The sequence below is a fragment of the Phodopus roborovskii genome, unplaced genomic scaffold (assembly GCF_943737965.1).
Source record: "Phodopus roborovskii unplaced genomic scaffold, PHOROB, whole genome shotgun sequence".
NCBI lineage: Eukaryota > Metazoa > Chordata > Mammalia > Rodentia > Cricetidae > Phodopus > Phodopus roborovskii.
The window spans coordinates 325,678-346,970 of record NW_026126645.1 but is presented as its reverse complement, the minus strand read 5'-3'; the positions used below and the strand labels follow the sequence as shown (position 1 = coordinate 346,970).

At 41.6% G+C, this 21,293-nt stretch overlaps 1 protein-coding gene across 3 annotated transcripts in view; it reads left to right on the top strand.

Annotated features, from left to right (window-relative positions):
- The first annotated feature begins 872 nt into the window (after window positions 1-872).
- The window catches only part of Cep85 (centrosomal protein 85), a 36,870-nt gene continuing 16,449 nt past the window's right edge, over window positions 873-21,293 (top strand). The window contains exons 1-6 of one of the 3 annotated variants that reach the window (XM_051173437.1): window positions 873-987; window positions 10,511-10,580; window positions 13,535-13,687; window positions 18,466-19,160; window positions 20,169-20,302; window positions 20,770-20,887. In XM_051173437.1, coding sequence (XP_051029394.1) covers window positions 10,526-10,580; window positions 13,535-13,687; window positions 18,466-19,160; window positions 20,169-20,302; window positions 20,770-20,887 — 1,155 coding nt within the window. In that variant the 5' untranslated portion in view covers window positions 873-987; window positions 10,511-10,525. Of the gene's footprint in view, window positions 988-1,161; window positions 1,179-10,510; window positions 10,581-13,534; window positions 13,688-17,816; window positions 17,837-18,465; window positions 19,161-20,168; window positions 20,303-20,769; window positions 20,888-21,293 lie in introns of those variants that run through there. The other 2 variants (XM_051173438.1, XM_051173439.1) reach the window with 2 other exon arrangements.

Here is a 21,293-nt window from a genome sequence, read left to right as displayed (position 1 = left end):
TAATTCCAGAGAATTTTCTCTAAATGTGTCTGCCATTCCCAGGTTCAACATCCATCAGTTTGTTATTCTTAAATATTTTTAAATTTTGTTTTTCATAATTTAGTTTTATTTTATGTGTTGGTGTTTTGCCTGTGTGTCTGTGTGAGGGTATCTAGACAGTTATGAGTTGCCATGTGGGTGCTGGGAATTGAACCCAGATCCTCAGAAAGAGCAGCCAGTGCGCTTAATCTCTGAGCCATCCCTCCAGGCCCTAAATTTTGTTTTTATTTTTTATGTGCTGCGTTTATGTGTGAATGCCTGCGCCAATGGAGGCTAGAAGAGGGTTGTGAGTGGCCAGACATGGACGCTGGGAACCGAACTTGAGATCCCTGAAAGAGCAGCAATCGCTTTTAGCCGCTGAGCCAGCTTTCCAGGTCCTCGTCATTACCTATTAATAGGCAGTGACACAGGCAGGTCACAAGCACCAGCTGACCTCCTCGTACTGGAGGGAGGAGGGTGAGGTAGGTTGAGGTGGATTTACTAACGCCTGGCCTCTAGTCTCCGCCCCTGCCAAAGCCCTGCGGCCACCCTAAGCGTCGCTGACACAGCGCCACCTAGAGGCATGACCGAGTAAGGAGCGAAGACTCAGATCTAAGTAGCCGCTGGGTCATGCGCAGAGCGATCCCCCCGTCTAGCGCCTCCTACGCAGTGATCCTCCCGCCCACAACCCAGGGCGCCGTGCAGGGGGCGGGACACCAGAACGGCCAGAGTCTCCATTGGTCAGAGGTAGGCAGAAAGAGGCGGGGAAGACACGCGCCTCGACTTCCTATTGGCCAGAGGACAGCAGCAAGGGGCGGTGCTGGGCGGCGCGCGCTCGGAGGCGTGCGGCCTGACGGGCGTGTAACGGCCGTTAGGCGACCTGAGGAGTGGAGTCGCCGCTCGTGCAGACGTGGTGGCCGCCGTCAGTTTCCCAGAGGGAGGGATTTCGCCGCCCGCTCTCAGGCCCGTGTAAGTTCTTCTTGGAGCAGCAGTCTCTGTGCCCCGTTCCGTATCCCCGGGAAGACCTTGGAAACTCGGGACCTACCTTCGTGGGTGGGGGGAGTGTGTGTGGTGGGATCCCGGGAGAGCCAGACGCATGCGCAGGTGGACCGAGCCCTAATTCCGGCCCAGTCTCGTCTCGCCCCGGCTCGGTTTCCTGGGTAAGTCCCCACACGCCCCTCGCGTCCCAGTCGCCTCTCCTCCGCGCCTCGCTTTTCCCTGGTCATTAACTCCACAGCAGTTGCCATACTTGAGTGCCAGACGCCGCCCCCCCCGCGCGCCCTCGTAGAACCCTCGGCCGGCGGGGAAGACCCGGGGCAACAATTAGACGTTAAGCAAGTTGTCACTGGGCGAGTGGGGTGGAGACCTTTCACAAAGGACGGAGAACAGAAGGCGCTGGTGTGGTGGCTTCAGGGAGCCATTCCCGCGGAGGTGGCGTCTGAGCCGAGAGCGGGACGTTAAGGGGCGGAGAGCGCCTGGGAGCGACCTACACGGGGCCAGGGCTTTGCTGCGGCGGCGTCTGGCACGAAGAAGCCAGAGATGCTACCAGATTCCAGTACGTAGGACAGACCCCCACCCCCACCCGGAATTATCTGAAGCTAAGGTCAGTGGTGTCGAAGTTGAGGAACCTGGTCCGAGGCTTGGGATGCATCGAAAATTGTGTCTAATAGTATTAAAATATTTGACTTTAGCAAATCAGGAAGGTCAGATCATGTCTTTTTTTTTTTAATAATTTGTTTTGTTGTCATTGTTGAAATACCGAGCATTAAATAAGCACTTTGCCCTGTTGAGGCAGGCACTCTACTACGGAGCTGTGTCCTCTGCCCTCTTTTTCTGTTTTTGGTTTTTCTATGTAGTTCAGGCACTTGGAATTTTTGTATATCCCAGGCTGGGCATTTGTTGTTGTTTTGAATTATTAAGACAAGGTCTCACTATGTAGTCCTGGCTGATCCAGAACTCAGTATGTAGACTAGGGTGGTCTTGAACTCACAGAGATCCTCCTGCCTGTCGTGCTGGGATTAAATATGTGCACCACCATATCAGGCCCAGGCTGTCTTGAGTCATTTTACTTTTGCCTTAGCCTATGTAGTATTGAGATTGCAGGCATGCACTCACACACACACACACACACACACACACACACACACACACACACACACACACAGTAGTTTTTAACTGCACAGAGCCAAGGAAATAGGTGCTCAGTAAATTTGGTAAATGCAGTATCAGCCAGGGCTTTTTAAACTGCTACTCTTTACCCTTTTTTTTTGCCTGAAAGATTTTTATGAAACCTTGACTGTATAAAAGTCAAACATTTGCTTTAAAACGATTATTTGGAGCTTGGTATGGTGGCCCGTGCTTGTAAGGAGACTGAGGCAGGAGAATTACCCAGGTGTTCAGTACTAGCCTGGTCTACATATTGAGTTCTAGATTAGCCAGGGCTACATCGTAAGACCCTAACTCAAAACACAAGATCTGTGTTTAATTTTTACCATTTATTAAAGATAAAAGCTAATAAAGATAAAAGGTGGATGTGCTTATAGTTCAGTATCACCAGGGATGGTGATCCATGCATGTATTTATTCTTGACACTTGGAAGATAGAGGCTTGAGGGTAATCTTTGGCTACCTAACAAATGCTAGGCCAGCTTGGGCTGCATAAGACCCTGTCTCAGACACCAAAAGAAATCTTGGCTGAGTGTGTGATATCAGATACAGACCCTCTTCAACATTTTTCAGTTGATATTTTGACTTTATCACTATTAATATTGAGGGTACTGATTTCCATAAGTACAAAGTGGCAGAAGTGTGTTTAGAGCCATTTAATATTTATTCATGTGAGTGTGTGATAGATAGACAAACAACTTTCAGGAGTTGGTTTTCCTTATACAGTAGGATCCAAGGATTGACTTAGGTCATCAGGCTTGTGGCAAGTCATTTTACCCGCTGAACCATCTCATCAGCCTATCAGACAGCAGTTTTTCAAGTAGGATATTTGAAAACCATATGTGACATGCACACACTATGTAAAGCTTCATGTGTCAAGGATGACTTTGAATTTCTGGTCTTGCCTCCTCCTGCTCAGTGCTGGGATTACAGACGAGTGTTACCTTGCTTAATTTGTGTGTGCTGTAGATCCAACTCAGCTTTGTGTATACTAGAGAAGTACTTTACTAGGTGAGGTACATCCCTAACCTTTTTGGTTTTCCTTTTTTTTGAGATCTCACTGTAGCTCTGACTAGCCTGGAACTTCCCTGTGTAGACCAGATTGTCCTCAAATTCATAGAGATCCTTTTGCCTCTCTGCCTTACAAGTGTTCAAAGGTGTTCTCTGCCATGCCTGCCTCCTTGTGTTTTTTGTTGTTTTTTGAGACAGGGTCTCATGTATCCCAGGTTACTGTGGACCTATGTCGCAAGGGTTTACCTTAAACTCATGGTCTCCATCACCACTTCTCATGTGCTGGGATGACAGGCAAACACAAACTATTTTGATGATAACGTTAAAAGAAAAAAGACAATAGGAAAATATTAAAACTGTTTTGTTTGTAAAACAATATGTTTTCATAAGAGCAGAAAACTTTGAATGCATAGTAAAAACAGTGTAGTTGAGCTGGGCTGTCGTGGCGCACACCTTTGATCCTGGCATTCGGGAGGCAGAGGCAGACATCTCTTGAGTTCAAGGCCAGCCTGATCTATAGAGTGAGTCCTAGGACAGCCAAGACTGTTAAACAGAGAAGTGCTGTCTGAAAATAACAACAACAAAAAACAGTGTAGTGGCTTCAAAGCTGAGCCAAGGTGTTTGAGGCAATGTGTTTGGTATTGCATAGCTTAAGGGCATGCATAGTATAAAGTGTTCTGTTGCGTGTTCACAACCAAGGCTGCAGTTAAGTCAAGCAAGCAAATCAGAACAGGTGAACATTGCCAGGAACAACTTGGATTTGTTATAATGTGTTTGATTTTTTAATTGACACTTGGCTGTTGTATATTCAGAAACCTTTTACCGTTTGTAGATTTTTCAAAAGTGTCCTCTTTGCATTGTATGACCTATCAACCCATAGTTTAAGAAGTTGTGTGCTAAAGCTGTCACTTGGTGGCACACACCTTTAATCTCAGCACTCTGAGTTCAAAGTCAGCCTGGTCTAAAAGTGAGTTCTAAGACAGCCAGGGCTACACTGAGAAATCCTGTCTTGAAAAACAAAGCAAACAGTGTATGCTGTGCCTTGAGGATAGCTCAGTGGATAAAGGTGTCTGGTGCCCAGCCTAAAGACTTGAGTATACACACAGGTTGATGTTAGTAATCAACAGTTTCCACCTTGTTCATTGAGGCAGGGTCATGAAACCTGGGCCTATATAGTTAGTCTTGCTAGCCAGCTCACTCTGGAGATCCAGTGTCTCTGCCTTCTGAAGCTGGGATTACAGACAGGATCCCACTCCCATTTGGCATTTACGGGGTTCTGCTTTCTGCACTCTTGTCCTCATGCTTATGTGTGAGTATTATAACTACTCAGCCATCTTCCCAGCCTCTCAATCTAAACCTTTATTTTCTTTTCCATAAAAGGAGAATGATAATAGTAACTGTCTCAGAATTGACGTGAGCATTAAATTTGACACATGGTACTTCTAAAAAGTATTTCTTTAGTACAGGGCTTAATAGATACGAAGTGGTATCTAAATACATGATAGATTTGTTCCAACCTTCCCTCAGTTGTATATCTTTAACTGTATAATTGGTTATTTGTGTTGTTTCTTATACACTTATTTATTTTACTTTTAATTTAGAGTCTCTATCCTTCAGTGGGTACTAAAATGTCTTTAAAGTTTATTATATTTTGTGGCATGTGTGTTTATTCATGTGAGTGTGGGCACACTTGTGGCATGGCATGTGTGTAGAGGTCAAACGATGGCCTCAGGTGTCAGTCCTTGTTTTTCAGCTTGTTTGGGATAAAGGTCTTTGTTGTTTGCTGCTTTATATACCAGGCTAACTGGCCCATGAACCATTAGGGGTTCTCTTGTCTGTTTCCTATCTCAGTGGTAGGAGAACTGAGATTACAGATGAGCTGCTGGCTTTACATGGGTTCTGAGGATTTGAACTCAGGGATTCATCAGTAGCTGGTAAGTGCTTTACCACTAAGCTATCTCTCTAGTGCAATTCAAAACACTTTTTCTTGTTTTGGTGTATTTTTTTTTTTTTTTTAGATTTACTTATTTATGGATGTGTACATGCACACACACAGCACACACATGTTAAGTTTCTACAGAGATCAGAACAGGATCATGGATTTTTTGAAGCTGGAGTTATAGGTAGTTGTGAGCTGCCTGACAAGGGTACTGAGAACTGAACTTCTGAACAGTGAGTTCTATAAGTAACTACTGCCCTATCTCTAGCCCTGATTTGATGCTTTAATACAGGGTTTCACTGTGTAGTCCAGACTGAATTTACTAGATTTGGTGTGGCACAATACGAGTAATAACAGTGGCAAAATTACAGTTATGCAGTAGCAATGAAATCATGGTTGGGGGTAACTTAGTATCAGGCATCTGTACCAGCTGTCTTTGGAGTTCTGACAGGCTATGCCCTCAGCTGCAGCCACTAAGAGCACTACCTGTGCATGTTCACTATGTTACCTTTTAAAAGGACCATGACCAACTCCCATTCTTCTATCTTTCTCTTTCTGTCCCTCTCTGAATTTGAAAATGTCTCAGAATCTGCTTGGGGTACTGTCTTTTCTGTTTTCAGTTTTTAATTTTTTTTCGACTGATCTCACTGAGTAGTTTGGACTGGTTTTAAACTGGCAATAGTACTGTCTCAGCTTCCCTAGTGATGGGATGCAGCCTTGTACCAACATACCTGGCACCTTTATTCTTTGAAGGGTAACAGAATAGAACTGGTATTGTTACCTAGTACTGGAGGTGGTGAGGAGAGAAGAATCAAAAGTTCAAAGGTTGAGGGCAAAAGAAGAGGCTCAGTGATAGGGTAGCTTTGGTGTTGACAGGAAACATCACTAATAGGTGTGTGATTATGCTTGTGTCATTACATCACTAACCAGCAGTTGAATGGCTAGCCATAAATTGATGATAAGTAGCCATAAGTTGAAGCTTTTTGTTGTTGTTTTGTTCTTTGAAGGTTTTTTTTTTAAAAAACTTGATTTATTCATTTTTATTTTATGTGCACTGGTGTTTTGTCTGTGTGTGTGCATATATGAGGGTGTTGAATCCCCTGAAACTGGAATTAACAGACAGTTGTGAGTTGCTGTGTGGATACTGGGAATTGAACCTGGGTCTGGAAGAGTAGCCACTGCTTTTTAACCTTTGAGCTATATCTCTCCAGCCCCTTGGTTTTTATTTTATGTATATGATGTGTTTTCCCTACATGTACTCTATACTGTATACCGTGTTCACTCAATGCCCAAAGAGCCTATAGAAGAGGACGTTGAATACCTTGAAACTGGAGTTAAAGCTGGTTGTTTTGAGGTACTGTGTGAATGCTAGGATGGATCCAACCCAGATCCCCTGGAAGAGCAACCAGTGCTCTTGCTCACTGAGCTATCTCTCCAGCCCAATTGTTAAGGAGACAGAGTCTCACTGTGTAGTCATGCTAACTTGGAATTTACACAGTCTGTTTTCCTGGGTGCTAAGTTGATACTTTTACTAAGTATGGTTTTGGAGTTTGGTTCCATTATATTATTGTACTCAGTGAGATGATGCATTTGGGTTGTTGTTGCTAAGATAAAACTGTAGAGGTCAGTAAAGTAATTAGTACATATAATCACTTTTTTTTTCTTTTAAAATTGAATTTCACCTCTAAGAATTGTATCTTGTGAATTTTCCCAAATTATTTTGGGCACTCTTAAATTCAGAATTTCTGAATTCCTGTTTGTTTCCCTCCTGATTTTGTTTGTTTTCTAACATGTTAAACAAAGGCATTAAAAACAACAGATACTCGTATACTCAGGGCTGATATGTTTGCATCTTGAATCTAAACAGTGCACCTCATGAAACTATCTTACAAAATTTCATTTACAAAAGAAAATTCTTTTACACAGAGAAACCCTGCCTTGGGAAGAAAAAGTATTCTTTTTTTGTTTTTTTTCCAGACAGGGTTTCTCTGATTGCTTTGGAGCCTGTCCTGGAACTAGCTTTGTAGACCAGGCTGACCTCAAACTCACAGAGATCTGCCTGCTTCTGTCTCCCGAGTGTTGGGATTACAGGCGTTCACCACCAACACCTGGCAAGAAAAATATTCTTTAGAAAACTATATTGGTTTTTTTTTTAAACTGAAATCTTAAATGTGGCTTAATTGTACTCTTATTATAAATTGCATACTTTGAGCATTTTAGCCATAGCATCAGTACAGCTGTTGTAAAGACACCTTAATGCAGCCCTCTTTGAGAATTCCATACCCATAACCTGCATGTATACAGTGTCTTTCCTATGTGCATCTATCTAAATACTTAGTAAATTCACTAGCTTAGCTTCACTTTGACTGGTCTTGAAACTTTCTGCAGCCTAGCCAAGGTCTCGCTTTACCTGAGTGAAGGGCCTAACATTGACAGTTGACGTCATCCTTTTCTCTTTTCCTCCCTTTCTCCTCCTTTTCTTTATTTCGTTTTTTTCTGGGATAAGGTCTCATGTAACCCAGAATAGTCCCTTGTTGTTTCTCTGAGACAGGGTTTCTCTGTATAGCCCTAGTTGTTCTGGAACTTGCTTTGTAGACCAGGCTGGCCTTGAATTCAGAGATCTGCCTGCTTCTGCCTCCCAAGTGCTGGGATTAAAGCCGTAGGCCACTACCGAGTGGTGCCCAGAAGAGTCAAAGCCTATGTCTCTCAAATACTAGTATCCCAGGAGTGTTCTACCTGATTTATACATTTTGATTATTTGATTTTTGTTGTCATTGTTGTTTGGCTTTGAAGTTTTGTTTTGGGGGGAGCCAGAGGCCTGAAAATCACTGCAGGTTCCAGGCCAGGTTGGGCTATAGAGCTAGACTTTTCTTTTTTCTCTCCCTCTCTCTTTGTTTTTGTTTGAGACAGGGTTTTTCTGAGTAGCCCTGGCTGTTCTGGAACTAGTTCTGTAGACCAGGCTGACCTTGAACCCACAGAGATCTTCCTACCTCTGCCTCCTGTGTGCTGGGCTCAAAGTCAGGTGCTACTATCTCCCAAATGAAAAATATATTTATTTTTAAATTTTAATTATATGTGTATGAATGTGGGTATGTGCATGTGAGATGTAAGTGCAGGTGCCCATCTGGAGCCCAGAAGAGGGTGTTAGATCTTTTGAAGCTGTAGTTACACGGGATTGTGATCTGCCTGATATGGGTGCTTAGAATTGAACCCAGGTCCTCTACAGTAGAGGTATACTGTCTTAACCACTGAGCCATCTTTCCAGCCCCTTTTGTTTGTTTTTTGAAATGTGATGTTGCTATATATTTCCCAGGTTGGTCTTGAAATTTTTGTAGTATGAAGCAATCTTCCTATCTTACCCTCTTAAGTAGCTGGGACTACATGTATGTGCCACCATGCCCCCATGGTTTGATTTTTTTTGTTGTTTTTGTTTTTGAGACAAGGTCTGTGTAGCCCTGGCTGTCCTGGAACTCCCTATATAGACCAGGCTGACCTTGAACTCACAGAAATCTGCTTTTGCTTCCTGAGTGCTGGCATTGAAGGCCTTTGCTGCTAACCAAGCTCATGGTTTGCTTTTTAAAATACTCTTTAAAAGATGAGTTCTTGTCATTATCTTGTATAGCTGGATGTTTTGCCTGGGTGTTGTGTATGTGTACCACATGTCTGTACCTAGTGCCATCAAAGACCAGAAGAGGGTGTTGGATTTCTAAAGTTGTGAGCCACCAAGGGGATGCTGGGAATCAAGCCTGAGTCCTCTGGAAGAACAGCCTGTATTCTTAACCGCTAATCAGTCTTCCCAGCCCTAAAATATTCTTCAAAGTAAAATATGGAAGAGTACTTGAATATACTATATACTGTTGTAATATATGTATTTATTTTTTTCTCTTGCTTGTTGTATACTAATAAAATAGCCTTAGAAGCTTCAGAATGATATTTATCTTTTCATATGTTAATAAGCTGACTTGTCCCTAGGTAGTTTTTTTATTTCTTCCTTTAGATGTTAACCATAGTTATTCTGCCTGCCTAGTGGAATTCTACTCCTTTTGACATGGAAATAAACTCCTTTTGACATGGTAATAGAGCTTAATGAACAGCAGTATTGGTGGACAAATCTCTATAAAAACATAGCCTAAAAATACAAAACATACAAAAACAGTAACCCTTAACTCCTAATTATGTTAGAAGTATAGCTCTATTTTTCTTAGCCTTTCTGTAGTTTGTAGGAAATCTGGCTAGTATGTTACTTTTATCTTCTAGTCATATTTGAGGCAGTACTCCTTTAGCTAAATTCTGCTTTTGTGTAACTTGATTTTTCCTAACAAAGTAAATCCTTTATAACATCATTTATCATTTCTAGCTTCTCCATCAGTAGTAAACCCAAGGGGATCATTGCCATATCTGTCCTTTGCAATATCTTTTTTCCTGTTTTTGTTTGTTTGAGACAGTCTCATTCTGTGGCCTCACACTTGTGGTGATCCTTCTGTCTTAGCTTCCCAAGTATAAAGTTATAGGCATACAATACCATACCTGGCTGTAATGTTTTTTTTTTTTTTTTTTTTTTTTATAATAAACCTGTTATTTATTTTTCTTTTTTAGTTTTTTGAGACAGAGTTTCTCTGTGTAACAGCTCTGGGTATCTAGACACTCACTTTGTAGAGCAGGCTGATCTTGAACTCACAGAGATCTGATTATCTCTGCCTCCTGAGTGCTGGGTGGAGGCATGTGCCACCACCATCTAGCTATTTATTTTTCAAAATAGGTATGTAGTTTTGTTTGACCTGGAATTCATTATGTAAACCAGGCTGGCCTTATATTTGTGGTAATTCTCCTGCCTCTGCCTCTTGAATACTGGAATTACAAATGTGTACCGTCATACCTGCTCTAAACTAGTAAATGTAAAGATTATTTGAGTTCTGTAAGTCATTCTAGCAAATCAGATGCTAGGAGGGAATCATGAAACCCTTGATTTATAGCTAGTTGATAAGACCCATGGGTAAAAGTTGGTTAGTAGTGGCATACTTTAGTCCCAGCACTTGGGAGGCAGGGACAGGCAGATCTCTGTGATTTTGAGGCCAGCCTGGTCTACAAAGCTACACAAAAACCCTGTCTCAAAAATTCAAAAAAAAAAAAAAAAAAGAGGGAGAGAAAGAGAGAAAAGAAGCATAGGTGAACAAGCTGGGAATTAGGGCATTGGAAGTGGGCCAATTGGAAACCTGAACCCCTCCCCAAATACACACGCACGTACGTCAGAAGCATATTGTTTAGAGTTGGGAAGAAAATGGATTTGTTTATTCTTTTATCAGGATTATGGGTTCTTGTTTTGTTCTTAGTTCCAACCAATGGGAAATAACTGGTTATTCTTTATTTAATTCTGCAGTGTCTCAGGTAACTGATGGCCATGCAAGAAAAATATCCCAATGACAGGTCTTCTCATGCTACTTCACCAGGTAAGTAGTCTTCTGTATTCAATTTTGGCTTGTACTCTTTCATATGTGTGTGTGTATAGTTTGCAGTTGTGTGCAGATATGCTCTCTTGTGTTTGTGGACTCCAGAGGTTGTTAACTTCTGTGTCTGACTATGAGACATAGTTCTGTGTAAAATAGGGGAAACAGCATGAGTCACTGTGTTCTACTCACATGCTAGTCCTCAAAGATTGCAATTCTTGGATACCAGCTGTGAGGATTTATCTCGAGATCGTAGTGGTGCGTTCCACATGCAGCTCTTGGGAGACAGAGACAGATCACAGATTCAAGGCCATCCTGGGCTGCATGTGCATCCAGAACCTACCTCAGAAGAAAAATAATACATTAGTTTATTTTTTTCTTTTGGTGTTGCTAAACTTTGAATCCTGAACTTTTTAGTTGCAAAATAAGAACTACCACTGAGCTACATCTCCAACCCTTCAAAAGAAAGAGAGAGAAAAAAAAAAAAAAAAAAAAACAAATAAAAGAACAATTAAAAACAAGCAAGTAGCACACACACTTAGCCCAGGCAGGAGTGTCAAGAGTTTGAAGGATAGGTGACATTGTCTCTAAAAACAAAAATAATTTGGATTTTTGTCTTTCTAGGACTTGCTTTGTGTTTTCTTTGTTTCTCATTGGTTTTGCAGACAAGAGCTTGCTATGTAGTCCAGGCTGGCCTCACTTGAGAACACATTCTTTCCTTGGCTAAAATATTGGCTTTGCTAGTAGTATGTTAATACATTTTTTTAAAGATTTTTTTTTTTTTTTAAATTAAGTGTATGTGTGGCTATATACACATGAGTTCAACTGCTAGGCCAGGCAAGAAAAAGGTGATGGATTTCCCCTAGAGCTGTGAGCCACCCAAAGTAGGTACTAGGAACTGAACTTGGATACTCAGTGAGAGCTCTTATTAACCACTGAGCCATTTCCACAACGGTTCATTTTTAAATCCTAATCTTACCTACCTCCTAGTACATAACAACCAACTTTGAAGTCAAATTCCATTAGTCTTGCTTTTTCTTACCTGCTCAGAAACAGAAGTGCTTTCGTGATTTTGTGTGTATTTGTATTTTGCCTGCATATATGGTCTGTGCGCCAAGTGTGTGCCTGGTGCCACCAGAGGCCAGAAAAGGGCCTCGGATATTATGAAACTGGAGTTATAGATGGTTATAAGCCATTATGTGGGTGTTGGGTATCAAACGTAGGTCCCCTAGAAGAGCAGTCAGTACTCTTAATTGCAGAACCATCTCTCCAGTCCCTTATGTAGTTTCTTTGTATTGCCCTCAAGATAACACTTATTTTGAGGCAGGGTCTCACTGTGTATGTAACCCTGTCTAAACTAAAACTTGATATGTCTATGTGCAAGGATTAAAGGCATGCACCACCACACCTAGCCCACCTTAAATTTTTTAGATTGACTTTCAAAATTTATCTGGATTGACCTCAAAATTTACCTGGATTGACCTGTTGAGGGTACCTTGGTTCAGACTAGTAATAAGTTTTCAACAAGGAACTGAAGTACCTGTTCCATTGTGCTGCCTTGGAACATGTAGGATAATTCATACGTCATTGTGGTTGAATGAGGGTTGTTGCTGGTATTTAGTTTGTAGAGACCAGTGATATTAAACTATTCTATGATGTGTAGATTACAGAGGCTATATACATTGAAGAATATTTTTGCTCAGAATGCTAATAGCACCCATTGAGAAACCATGTAAAGGGCTGGAGAGATGGCTCAGCCATTAAGGGCTAGGCTCACAACCAAAAACATAAGGGAAACTATGTAAAGGATTGTATGTGAGCATTGGACATGCACATGTATGTCATAGCTCTCTTCTCTGTAAACTAGATTAAAGTATTATGGCTTCAGAGTTTCAATAAATTGTATGTAGGTGTGGTGATGTAGGACCTTATAGCAAAACAAAACAAAGCAAACCCCTTTGCTGGGTGGTGGTGGTACATACGTTTATTCTTAGCACTCAGGAGGCACTCAGGCGGATCTCTGTGAATTCAAGGCTAGTCTGGTCTACAGAGAGAGTTCCAGGACACTCTCCAAAGCTACATAGAGAAACCCCAATTCCCAAAATCTAAAACAAAGCAAACCCTTTTTTTTGAGAGAAGGGTTTCCCTATATAGCCTTGACTGGCCTGGAACTAGCTATGTAAATATGGCTGTCGTTGGATGTGGAGTGATCTTTTTGCTTCCTAAGTATAATATTATAGGTGTGTGTCACCTTGCCAGTCGTCTTGTTAGGTCTTATTTCTGTCTTTTAACATTTTCATGTCTCATAACTCAGCCAGGTGTGGTAGAATGTTCACCTTTAATCCCAGCACTAGGGAGGCAGAAGCAGGCAGATCTCTGAGTTTGAGTCCAGCCTGGTTTACAGGTCCAGGACAGCCAAGGCTGCCCAGAGAAACCCTGTCTCCAAAACATAATGTTCTTATTGACATGTTTATCAGGCTTTTAGAATTCAATTTCTCATTTGCTATGGACATGACCATAAAAAAAAAAAAAAAAACATCAAACCAAGGGTTTTGTTAGTAAGCAGCCTGTTGGGATTAGGTTTTTAAGAACCACATTGCAAATTATCACTGTAGTGCATGCTTAGAACAAGGATCTATTGTAAATTTTTCTATGTTGCTAGTAATAAGGTATAATGTAGATAGGTCTAACTGAGGTAGAATGTAGTTCCAGGTGTTTAGTTGATTACTTTCATGTTCTTGACATGCAGGACTAATAACAATACTGGATTAATCACCTATTATTTGAAAAAGGGTTATCTTGAGAAATCTTGAACTTCCACAACATGGATGGACAGTAAAGGAATTACATGCAAAATCCCCTAAATAAAAATGTACTGATTTTAATGCCCCTCCCCTGCAAAGTACTTCATTGACTTTCCTGGTTCACACCAAAATGAAAAATGTCTTGTACTACAGGTTCCAATGTGATTCAAAAAGGCAGCTCTCTGGGAACTGAGTGGCAGACCCCAGTTATCTCAGAGGCCTTTCGGAGCCGCTTCAGCCGTTGCTCAAGCATAGCTGACAGTGGGGACACAGCCATTGGAACATCATGCTCAGACATTGCAGAGGGTAAGGTTGGATTCGTGATTTGATTGTCAACCTAATGCTGCCATTTTCAATTTGAATTCCATATATTTGTCATTTATAGAATGATCATAGGGTCAGGCTGTTTAGTTATGGAATCTGAATAATTATTTCTTAATATCTCCAAGTTTGTTGTCTTACTATGGCATGGATACATAGATCTGTTTTTTGTTTGTTTTTGTTTCTGTGGTACTACAAATTGATTCTTGGATCCTCACACATGCTGGATAGGTGTTCTGCCAGTCAGACAGTGCTTGTCTATTGTTTTTCAATCATGGCCCCTTTTTCCTTCTTTAATCTAGGCCTGTTTGTGCTAATCCCATATTTAGTTGCTTCTACTAGCTATGCCAGTTTTACTACTATGCATGTTCTAGTAGTCCTACAAAGGCTTTCTCCATCCCTTCTCCCTTACTAATCCCTTTCCATAAAACATTTTTGTATCTTTAGTATCTCTGCCTCTTGTTTTTGTACTTAAATACCAACTACCTGTCAGTACTCCACAAGGTATTTAGATGAGGCCTAGAAGGCAGAAGCTCTAATGATGATAATTACTATTTATGGGGCACAGACTTTTAATCCCAGCACTCAGAAGGCAGAGGCAGTGAGATCTCTGAGTTCAAGGCCAGCTTGATCTGATTTACTGAGTTCAGGACAACCAAAGCTAGGTAGTAACAAAAAAAATTACTATTTATGGGGCTCATCAGTTAAGAGCACTTGTTGCTTTTCTAAAGGGCCCAAGTTTATTTTATAGTGTATCCACATCAGATGGCTCAAAACAGTTTGTAACTTCAGTTACAGGGAATCCTGTCATGGTACACGTATATACATGCAGACAAAATACTCATATGAAAAATTAAACGTTTTTTAAAGTGTGTGTATTATTTTTTGGTTTTTGGGACAATGTCTTGTGTAGACCAGACTGTCTTTGAACTTGCTATGTAGTTAAGAATAACTTGATCTTCCTGCATCCATCTCCCAAGTGCTTGTATTACAGGTGTGTGCCACCATGGCCAGCTTGTAATGAAAAATACACTGAAGTAGGAATGTTAGCATAGTAGTTCAAGGCCAGCTTGGGCTACATAGCAAGACCCTGTTTCAAAAAATAAAAAAGGTACTCTGTGTCACTAAAAATGTAGATAAATTGAAATCTTTATATGTAACTGGTAGGAATTTAAAATGTAGTTGCTTTGGAAAAATAATTTGGCATTTTCTACAAAGATTAAATATAAAGATTTTTTTTTTTCCTTTGAGACAGGGTCTCATGTATTCTAGCTTAGCCTCAAACTCCCTATATAGTTAAGAATGACCTTGAACTTCTGATTTTCCTCCAGACATGTGCCCCCACCTGATTTTTACGGCATTAGGGATCAAATCCTTCATGCAAGCAAGACAAGTGTCTACCACCTGAGATATAGCCTCCTGAAGATAACTTTTAAACTAATAATTATACTTTTAGGTTTATAGCCAAGAGAAATGAAAACATAAACACACACGTTCATAGTAGCCTTATTTATAATAAGCAAAAAGTGAAAACACATTCATAGCCTATGAATGGATGACTAAAAAAATGTAGTGGGGGCTGAAGAGATGGCTCAGTGGTTAAGAGCACTGACGGCTCTGCCAGAGGACCTGGGTTCAGCTCCCAGCAACCACATGGCAGTTTACAACTGTCTGTAACTCTAGTTCCAGGGTATCCATCTGATGCCCTCATACAGATATATGCAGCCAAAACACCAATGCAAATGAAACAAAAAAGATATTTTAAAAAGTGTTGTATATTCATATAAAGCCTTAGAATAAAACAAATGAAGTACTCGTGTGGTTTGAATTAGATGAACCTTAAAAACATTAAGCAAAGTTAATAATAAAAAACAGCAAAATAGAAGGTTCATACTACATATAGTTTTTATGTTTCTTCTTTGTGTGTGAGTCTATTATCTCTGTGATCACATGCTATGCTTCAGTGTGGCGGTCAAACTCTGCTTATGGCAGTCAGTTCTCTCTATCATAAGAATCCCAGGGAGCTTAAGTTGTTAGTCTTCACTGTAAAGGTTTGGGGGTAAGTGTTCTTAACTGCTGAGTCATCTCACTGGCTCTGGTTGATCAGTTTGTTTGTTGAGACCGTCTTAGCTACACCTTGCTGTATAGCTGAGAATGACATTGAATGTCTGCCTCCACTGCCTATGTGCTGTGATTATCTCCACTTTCTGAAAATTGGCATAAACTACAATCCCCAGTTTAAGCAGTTAGAGTGAACCCAGGACTCTGCATGCTAGATAAGCACTCACAGTCTACCATCTAAACCTATAGCTCACTGACTCACACTGGTTGGCCAACAAGACTCAAGGACCCTCCAGAAGTCAAACTAAGGACTTTTGTACAAGTTGGGCAAATGCTCTACCACTCGGGTATTTCTTACCCAGTCCCATGCCATGAAGTTTTAGGTGTTTTTTTGTTGGTGGTGGGTATTTTTGTTTATTTTTCAAGACAGTGTTTCTCAGTGTAACAGCTCTGGCTGTCCTGGAACTCGCTCTGTAGACCAGGCTGGACTGGAACTCACAGAGATCTGTCTGCCTCTGCCTCCCCAATGCTGAGATTAAAGGCATGTGCCACCACCGCTTGGCCTTTTTTTAGATTTTTGAGACTGTCTCAGGTAGCCCAGGCAGACCTTGAAATCACAGTGTAGCCAAAGGAGGACAACTGATGGAATTACAGGCATTCCCTACTCTATCCACTCCTTCTTGATTTTTTTTTTTTTTTTTTTTTTTTTTTAGTTTTTTAGATTTCAGAATTTTGTGTTATGTATGCCCAACCAGTCAAATCTGTGCAAATATCCCAAAGGAACGTTTATTTCAGCATTGACACCATTTTGGTCCCAGTTGCTTTAGAACAGGTTTACTCAGCATGTAGTTGGCTGGGCTGATTCAAACTAGCATCCTTGATAACTGGTATGGAATGTGGTCAGAACTGATTGATTATAGCAATAGCTGACTTTCCGTTCCATGAAAAGAGGGTTGCTGGGAAGAATGGACTGCTTTTTGAGGGGACAGGATGTAACTGAGAGATTTTAGAATTATACCTTTGAAATATCAAAGGCTTCATGATTTGGAAAACTGTGGCTGTCTATACATAAAATGCCATAAATTAAATCTGGAATGCCTTTGGAAATCATAGAATGTAATACAAAATTGAAAATAATTATTGCTATTCTCTTTCAAAATGTTCTAAAAGACAAACCAGACTTAAAGTGGGCTTGATATTTTATAGAATGGGTCTGAGTTGGTTGTTTTAGCAGGCCTTCCAGTCTCCGTGTCTGCCTCTATTACTGTGCTGGGGTCCTCTTAGGATGTGATACTGAGGATGTCAAATAGATTGCCTACTTGTCTTAGAATTAAGGCTGTCTCCTTTAATTGAGAAATTTCCTTCTTTTTTATCTTAAGGGGCTAATACATGTTACCAGAGATGATTCAGGGTTAAGAGGAATTCCATGTGCCTATTTGGTTTTGACACAGAGTTTGACTCTAGCCCAGCCTGCCTGGAACTTTATATATAGTACAAGCTGGTCTTGAATTTGTAGTTGTCCTTCCCCAACCCCCCAGGTATGCTAGGATTATAGCTATGTACACCCTAGGCCTAGTTTTGGGTTTTGTTGTTTTGGGGGGGGGGTTGTTTTGTTTTTAGCATAATCTTTTATATGCCTCCAGGACAACATGAATATAGGAAGTTGAATACTTCACATAAATCACAAGGGGTAACTTGGATTGGATGTGTTTGTTTTTTGTTACTTGTTTGGAGATGTTTTGAGACAGGGTCTCATTATAAACGCAGGCTTGGTTTCAGCTAGCTATGTAGCCCAGGTGGGCCTTAAATATAAATCTAGTCTGAAGAAAAGTCTAAAATCACATTCTAGTACAGACGAATAGGCAAGTAGGAAAACAAAACACAAAATAGAAGATTTCTGTATTTACCCACATGAGCATGCTCAGTGTGCTAGCGTGAAACCTGAGAGTTACTAAGAATAACCTTGAGTGTCCAGGCTGTCAGCTCTGGGATGTGGGAGAGAACAATCCTGACTCAGATGCTATGCTCCTGCCCCGGATCCCCTGCAGCACCGTCTGTCTCTCCTGTCTTCAGGTAGTTTGGACTCATTGCTCATTTTCACTGAGGAGCCTTTGGAGGTCGGGGGCTTCCGCACTCCCTGGAAGGAATTTTATCTTTATTAGATTAGATTATAGTTTAGATTTGTCCAGCTTCCTTCCAGAAGCATTGGGCCTAATGCATTTCTGTTAAAGTAAGTGGTTTTTGTTTTGTTTTAAGTTTAGTTTTCAGCTTTGCTTTATGACCACCAAGAGTTTATTGGACGGTGGACATAAGTAAAAGTGAAGCCATCATTGTGTTTTGTTTTTTGGCATATCTTATAAATAATAGCATTTGAGATACTGGAACACACATTTCTCAAGTTGTTGTGTCTTGCTTGATTTCCTCTCTTCCTTTTTTAGGGGTTAAGCGTGGTACTCTAGCCATGGCTGGCCCAGAACTGTCAGTGTAGACCAAACTGACCTGAAACTGGACAGTCCTTATGCTTCAACCTTCCAAGTGGTAGGATTACAGGCACAAGCCACCACTTTCCAGCTCCAACCTGCTTCTCCCGATAGGACCCTCCACTTGATCTGAAAACAAGTAGGGAACATCTGGCATAGCAACCAAACAAGAAAGCTTGGTGCTTTAATTTTGACTCATGGAAGACTCTTCTCTCTCCACAGATTTTTGCAGCTCAAGTGGCAGCCCTTCTTTTCAGCCAATCAAAAGCCACATAACCATTCCAACAGCCCATGTGATGCCTTCTACTTTGGGGGCCTCTCCTGCCAAACCAAATTCTACACCTTCTGGGCCTTCTTCCTCTAAACTACCCTTGTCAGGGTTGGCTGAAGGTGTGGGGATGACAAGGAATGGAGACTTTGGTGCAGTGAAACGTTCTCCAGGCCTATCAAGAGATTTCATGTATCTCCCTAGTGCTGCTGGAGAAAATGGGATTCAACAGTCCTGGTTTCCAGCCGTCGGCCATGAAAGAGAGGGAGAGATGAGGAAGTTTGATATTCCTAGCATGGAGTCTACCCTTAACCAGCCAGCCATGGTAGAGACATTATATTCAGATCCACATTACCGAGTCCACTTTCCCAACCCAAGATCTGATGCAAATAAAGATGTATACAAAGTATTGCCGGAATCCAAGAAGGCACCAGGCAGTGGTGCAGTATTTGAACGGAATGGACCACATGCTGGCAACAGTGGGGTGCTTCCTTTGGGACTCCAGCCTGCTCCTGGGCTTTCCAAGTCACTGTCCTCTCAGGTCTGGCAACCAAGTCCTGACCCTTGGCACCCTGGAGAACAGTCTTGTGAACTCAGTACTTGTCGACAGCAGTTGGAACTGATTCGTTTACAGATGGAACAAATGCAGGTAGACAACCATTTCTTGCATTTTGTATGCTATGATCCTCCTCAGAATGCATAACCTTTCTCTTACAAGTTCTAGGGGTTTGTTTGTTTGTTTAGGGGTTTAGGGTTTCTCTGTGTAGCCCTGGCTATATTATTACATTTATATTTACTTATTTTTGTTTGTTTTTTGTTTTGTTTTTCGAGATAGGGTTTCCCTGTGTAGTTTTGGAGCTTGTCCTGGAACTAGCTTTTGTAGACCAGACTGGTCTCAAACTCACAGAGATCTGCCAGCCTCTGGTTGTCCATGTAGACTGGTCAGGTCTTGAACTCACACAGGTCCACCTGCCTTTGCCTCCCAAGTGCTGGGGTTAAAGGCTACCATGCCCAGCCCTAAAGGTCATTTAAGGGTCTAATGAGATTGGTTAGCAGGTAGAGGCACTGCTGTACAAGCCTAGAACATGAATTCCATCCCCAGACTCCAGGACACCCACATACATTCTCTCTCACCCACCATCACAATCAACATTTGAAGCTGGGTGTGATGTCAAATGCCTGTCTCAGGAGGCAGAGTCAGGAAGAGCTGTTATGAATTGGAGGTCAGTTTGATCTACATAGATAGTTCCAGTTCAGCTAGGACTACGTGTCTAGCCAGACCCTGCCTCAAATAGCAGTCTCAGGGAGGGGGAATGTCTCTTGGTTGGTTGGTTGTTGTTGTTAAGCCCCACTCCCCTTTGTGCTGCTGAAGAGTGAAAAGGAAGGAAAAGCAGGATATGTTCTCTTTGCCTGGTCTGTGAGCTCCTGATTTAATAACTGACCATAGAAACTAGAGACTTTCTGAGCAGAGTGTTTAGTTGGCAGACATCCCCCTGGCAAGTTCTTTCCAGTCATGCATCAGAGCTAAAATTATTTTAAAAACATTGACTTTTATCTAGTCTGAGCAAGACTAGATTTTGACTTCTAATCCTAACTGGATACTGCTCAGGTATTCCCAGGTACAAGCTCATGCCCATCTGGCCTGTTTGTCTTCCAGCTTCAAAATGGAGCCGTCTGTCACCACCCTGCTGCTTTTGCTCCTTTACTGCCCACCTTAGAGCCAGCACAGTGGCTCAGCATCTTGAACAGTAATGAACATCTTCTGAAGGAAAAGGAGCTCCTCATTGACAAGTAAGATGTCAGGGGTGCTGTAAGACCAGGCTCTGCTGTTGGGTCTCCCTGGGAGGCACTTAATAAGGCCTTCCCAAGGGCAGGTTATGTTATACCTGTCCCTCACTTTACCTTCTTGTTTCGGCCCATACTTTGCCCCAAGGTAGAGCCTGGCTGCTGTGCAGCTTGCTCTTACTTCTTACTATTTGATAGGCCAGTCTCTCTGCAGGGCCTTTATGGAGGGCTTACAGGGGGTGACTGGTTCACTGCAAATCTTTCCTCATTTTTCCCTTAATCTTTTTCTCATTTGATCCTACCCCTTCAGCAAAATATAATGTTAACATACATTTGTGGTATAGCACACATAGATGCCTTCTAAAATGATGTCTAGAGTCAAGGTCCATCTATTTCCTTCAATCTAAGGAAAGGGCTCATTCTGTAAAGTAGTTTAATGTTGGAATGGCAAATCTGACTGTTGGCTTTTGCAGGCAGAGGAAGCATATCTCTCAGTTGGAGCAGAAAGTGCGAGAGAGTGAACTACAAGTACACAGTGCCCTTTTGGGTCGTCCTGCCCCTTTTGGGGATGTCTGCTTATTGAGGCTACAGGTAAGTTAATAGCCCCCAGGGCAGTTCTCCTCTTATTATAATTTAGTATTTTCTTTGTGCTTAGATATTCAGGAAATAGAGAAGGACAAAGGTGCCCTGCACTTAAAGAGTAAACATCTTAAACTTTGCTGGACTCTTGTGAGAGTGCAGATGTCTTGGTATCAAAAGATACTTAGGAGGAAAGGAAGGTAAATCATTGTCGATTGTAAGGTCCTAGCATTGAATAATATTCTTAGTAGTCTTTGTGTTTTATGTTTGTGTATGTGTATGGTTGGGGTTAAAAGAAAGATTTATTTATGTGTATGAATGTGTTGCCTATGTGTATATATGTGCACAGCATTCATGCCTGGTGTCTAAGTAAGTCAGAATAGGATGTGCAAGAGCAACAAGTAATCTAAAATGATGT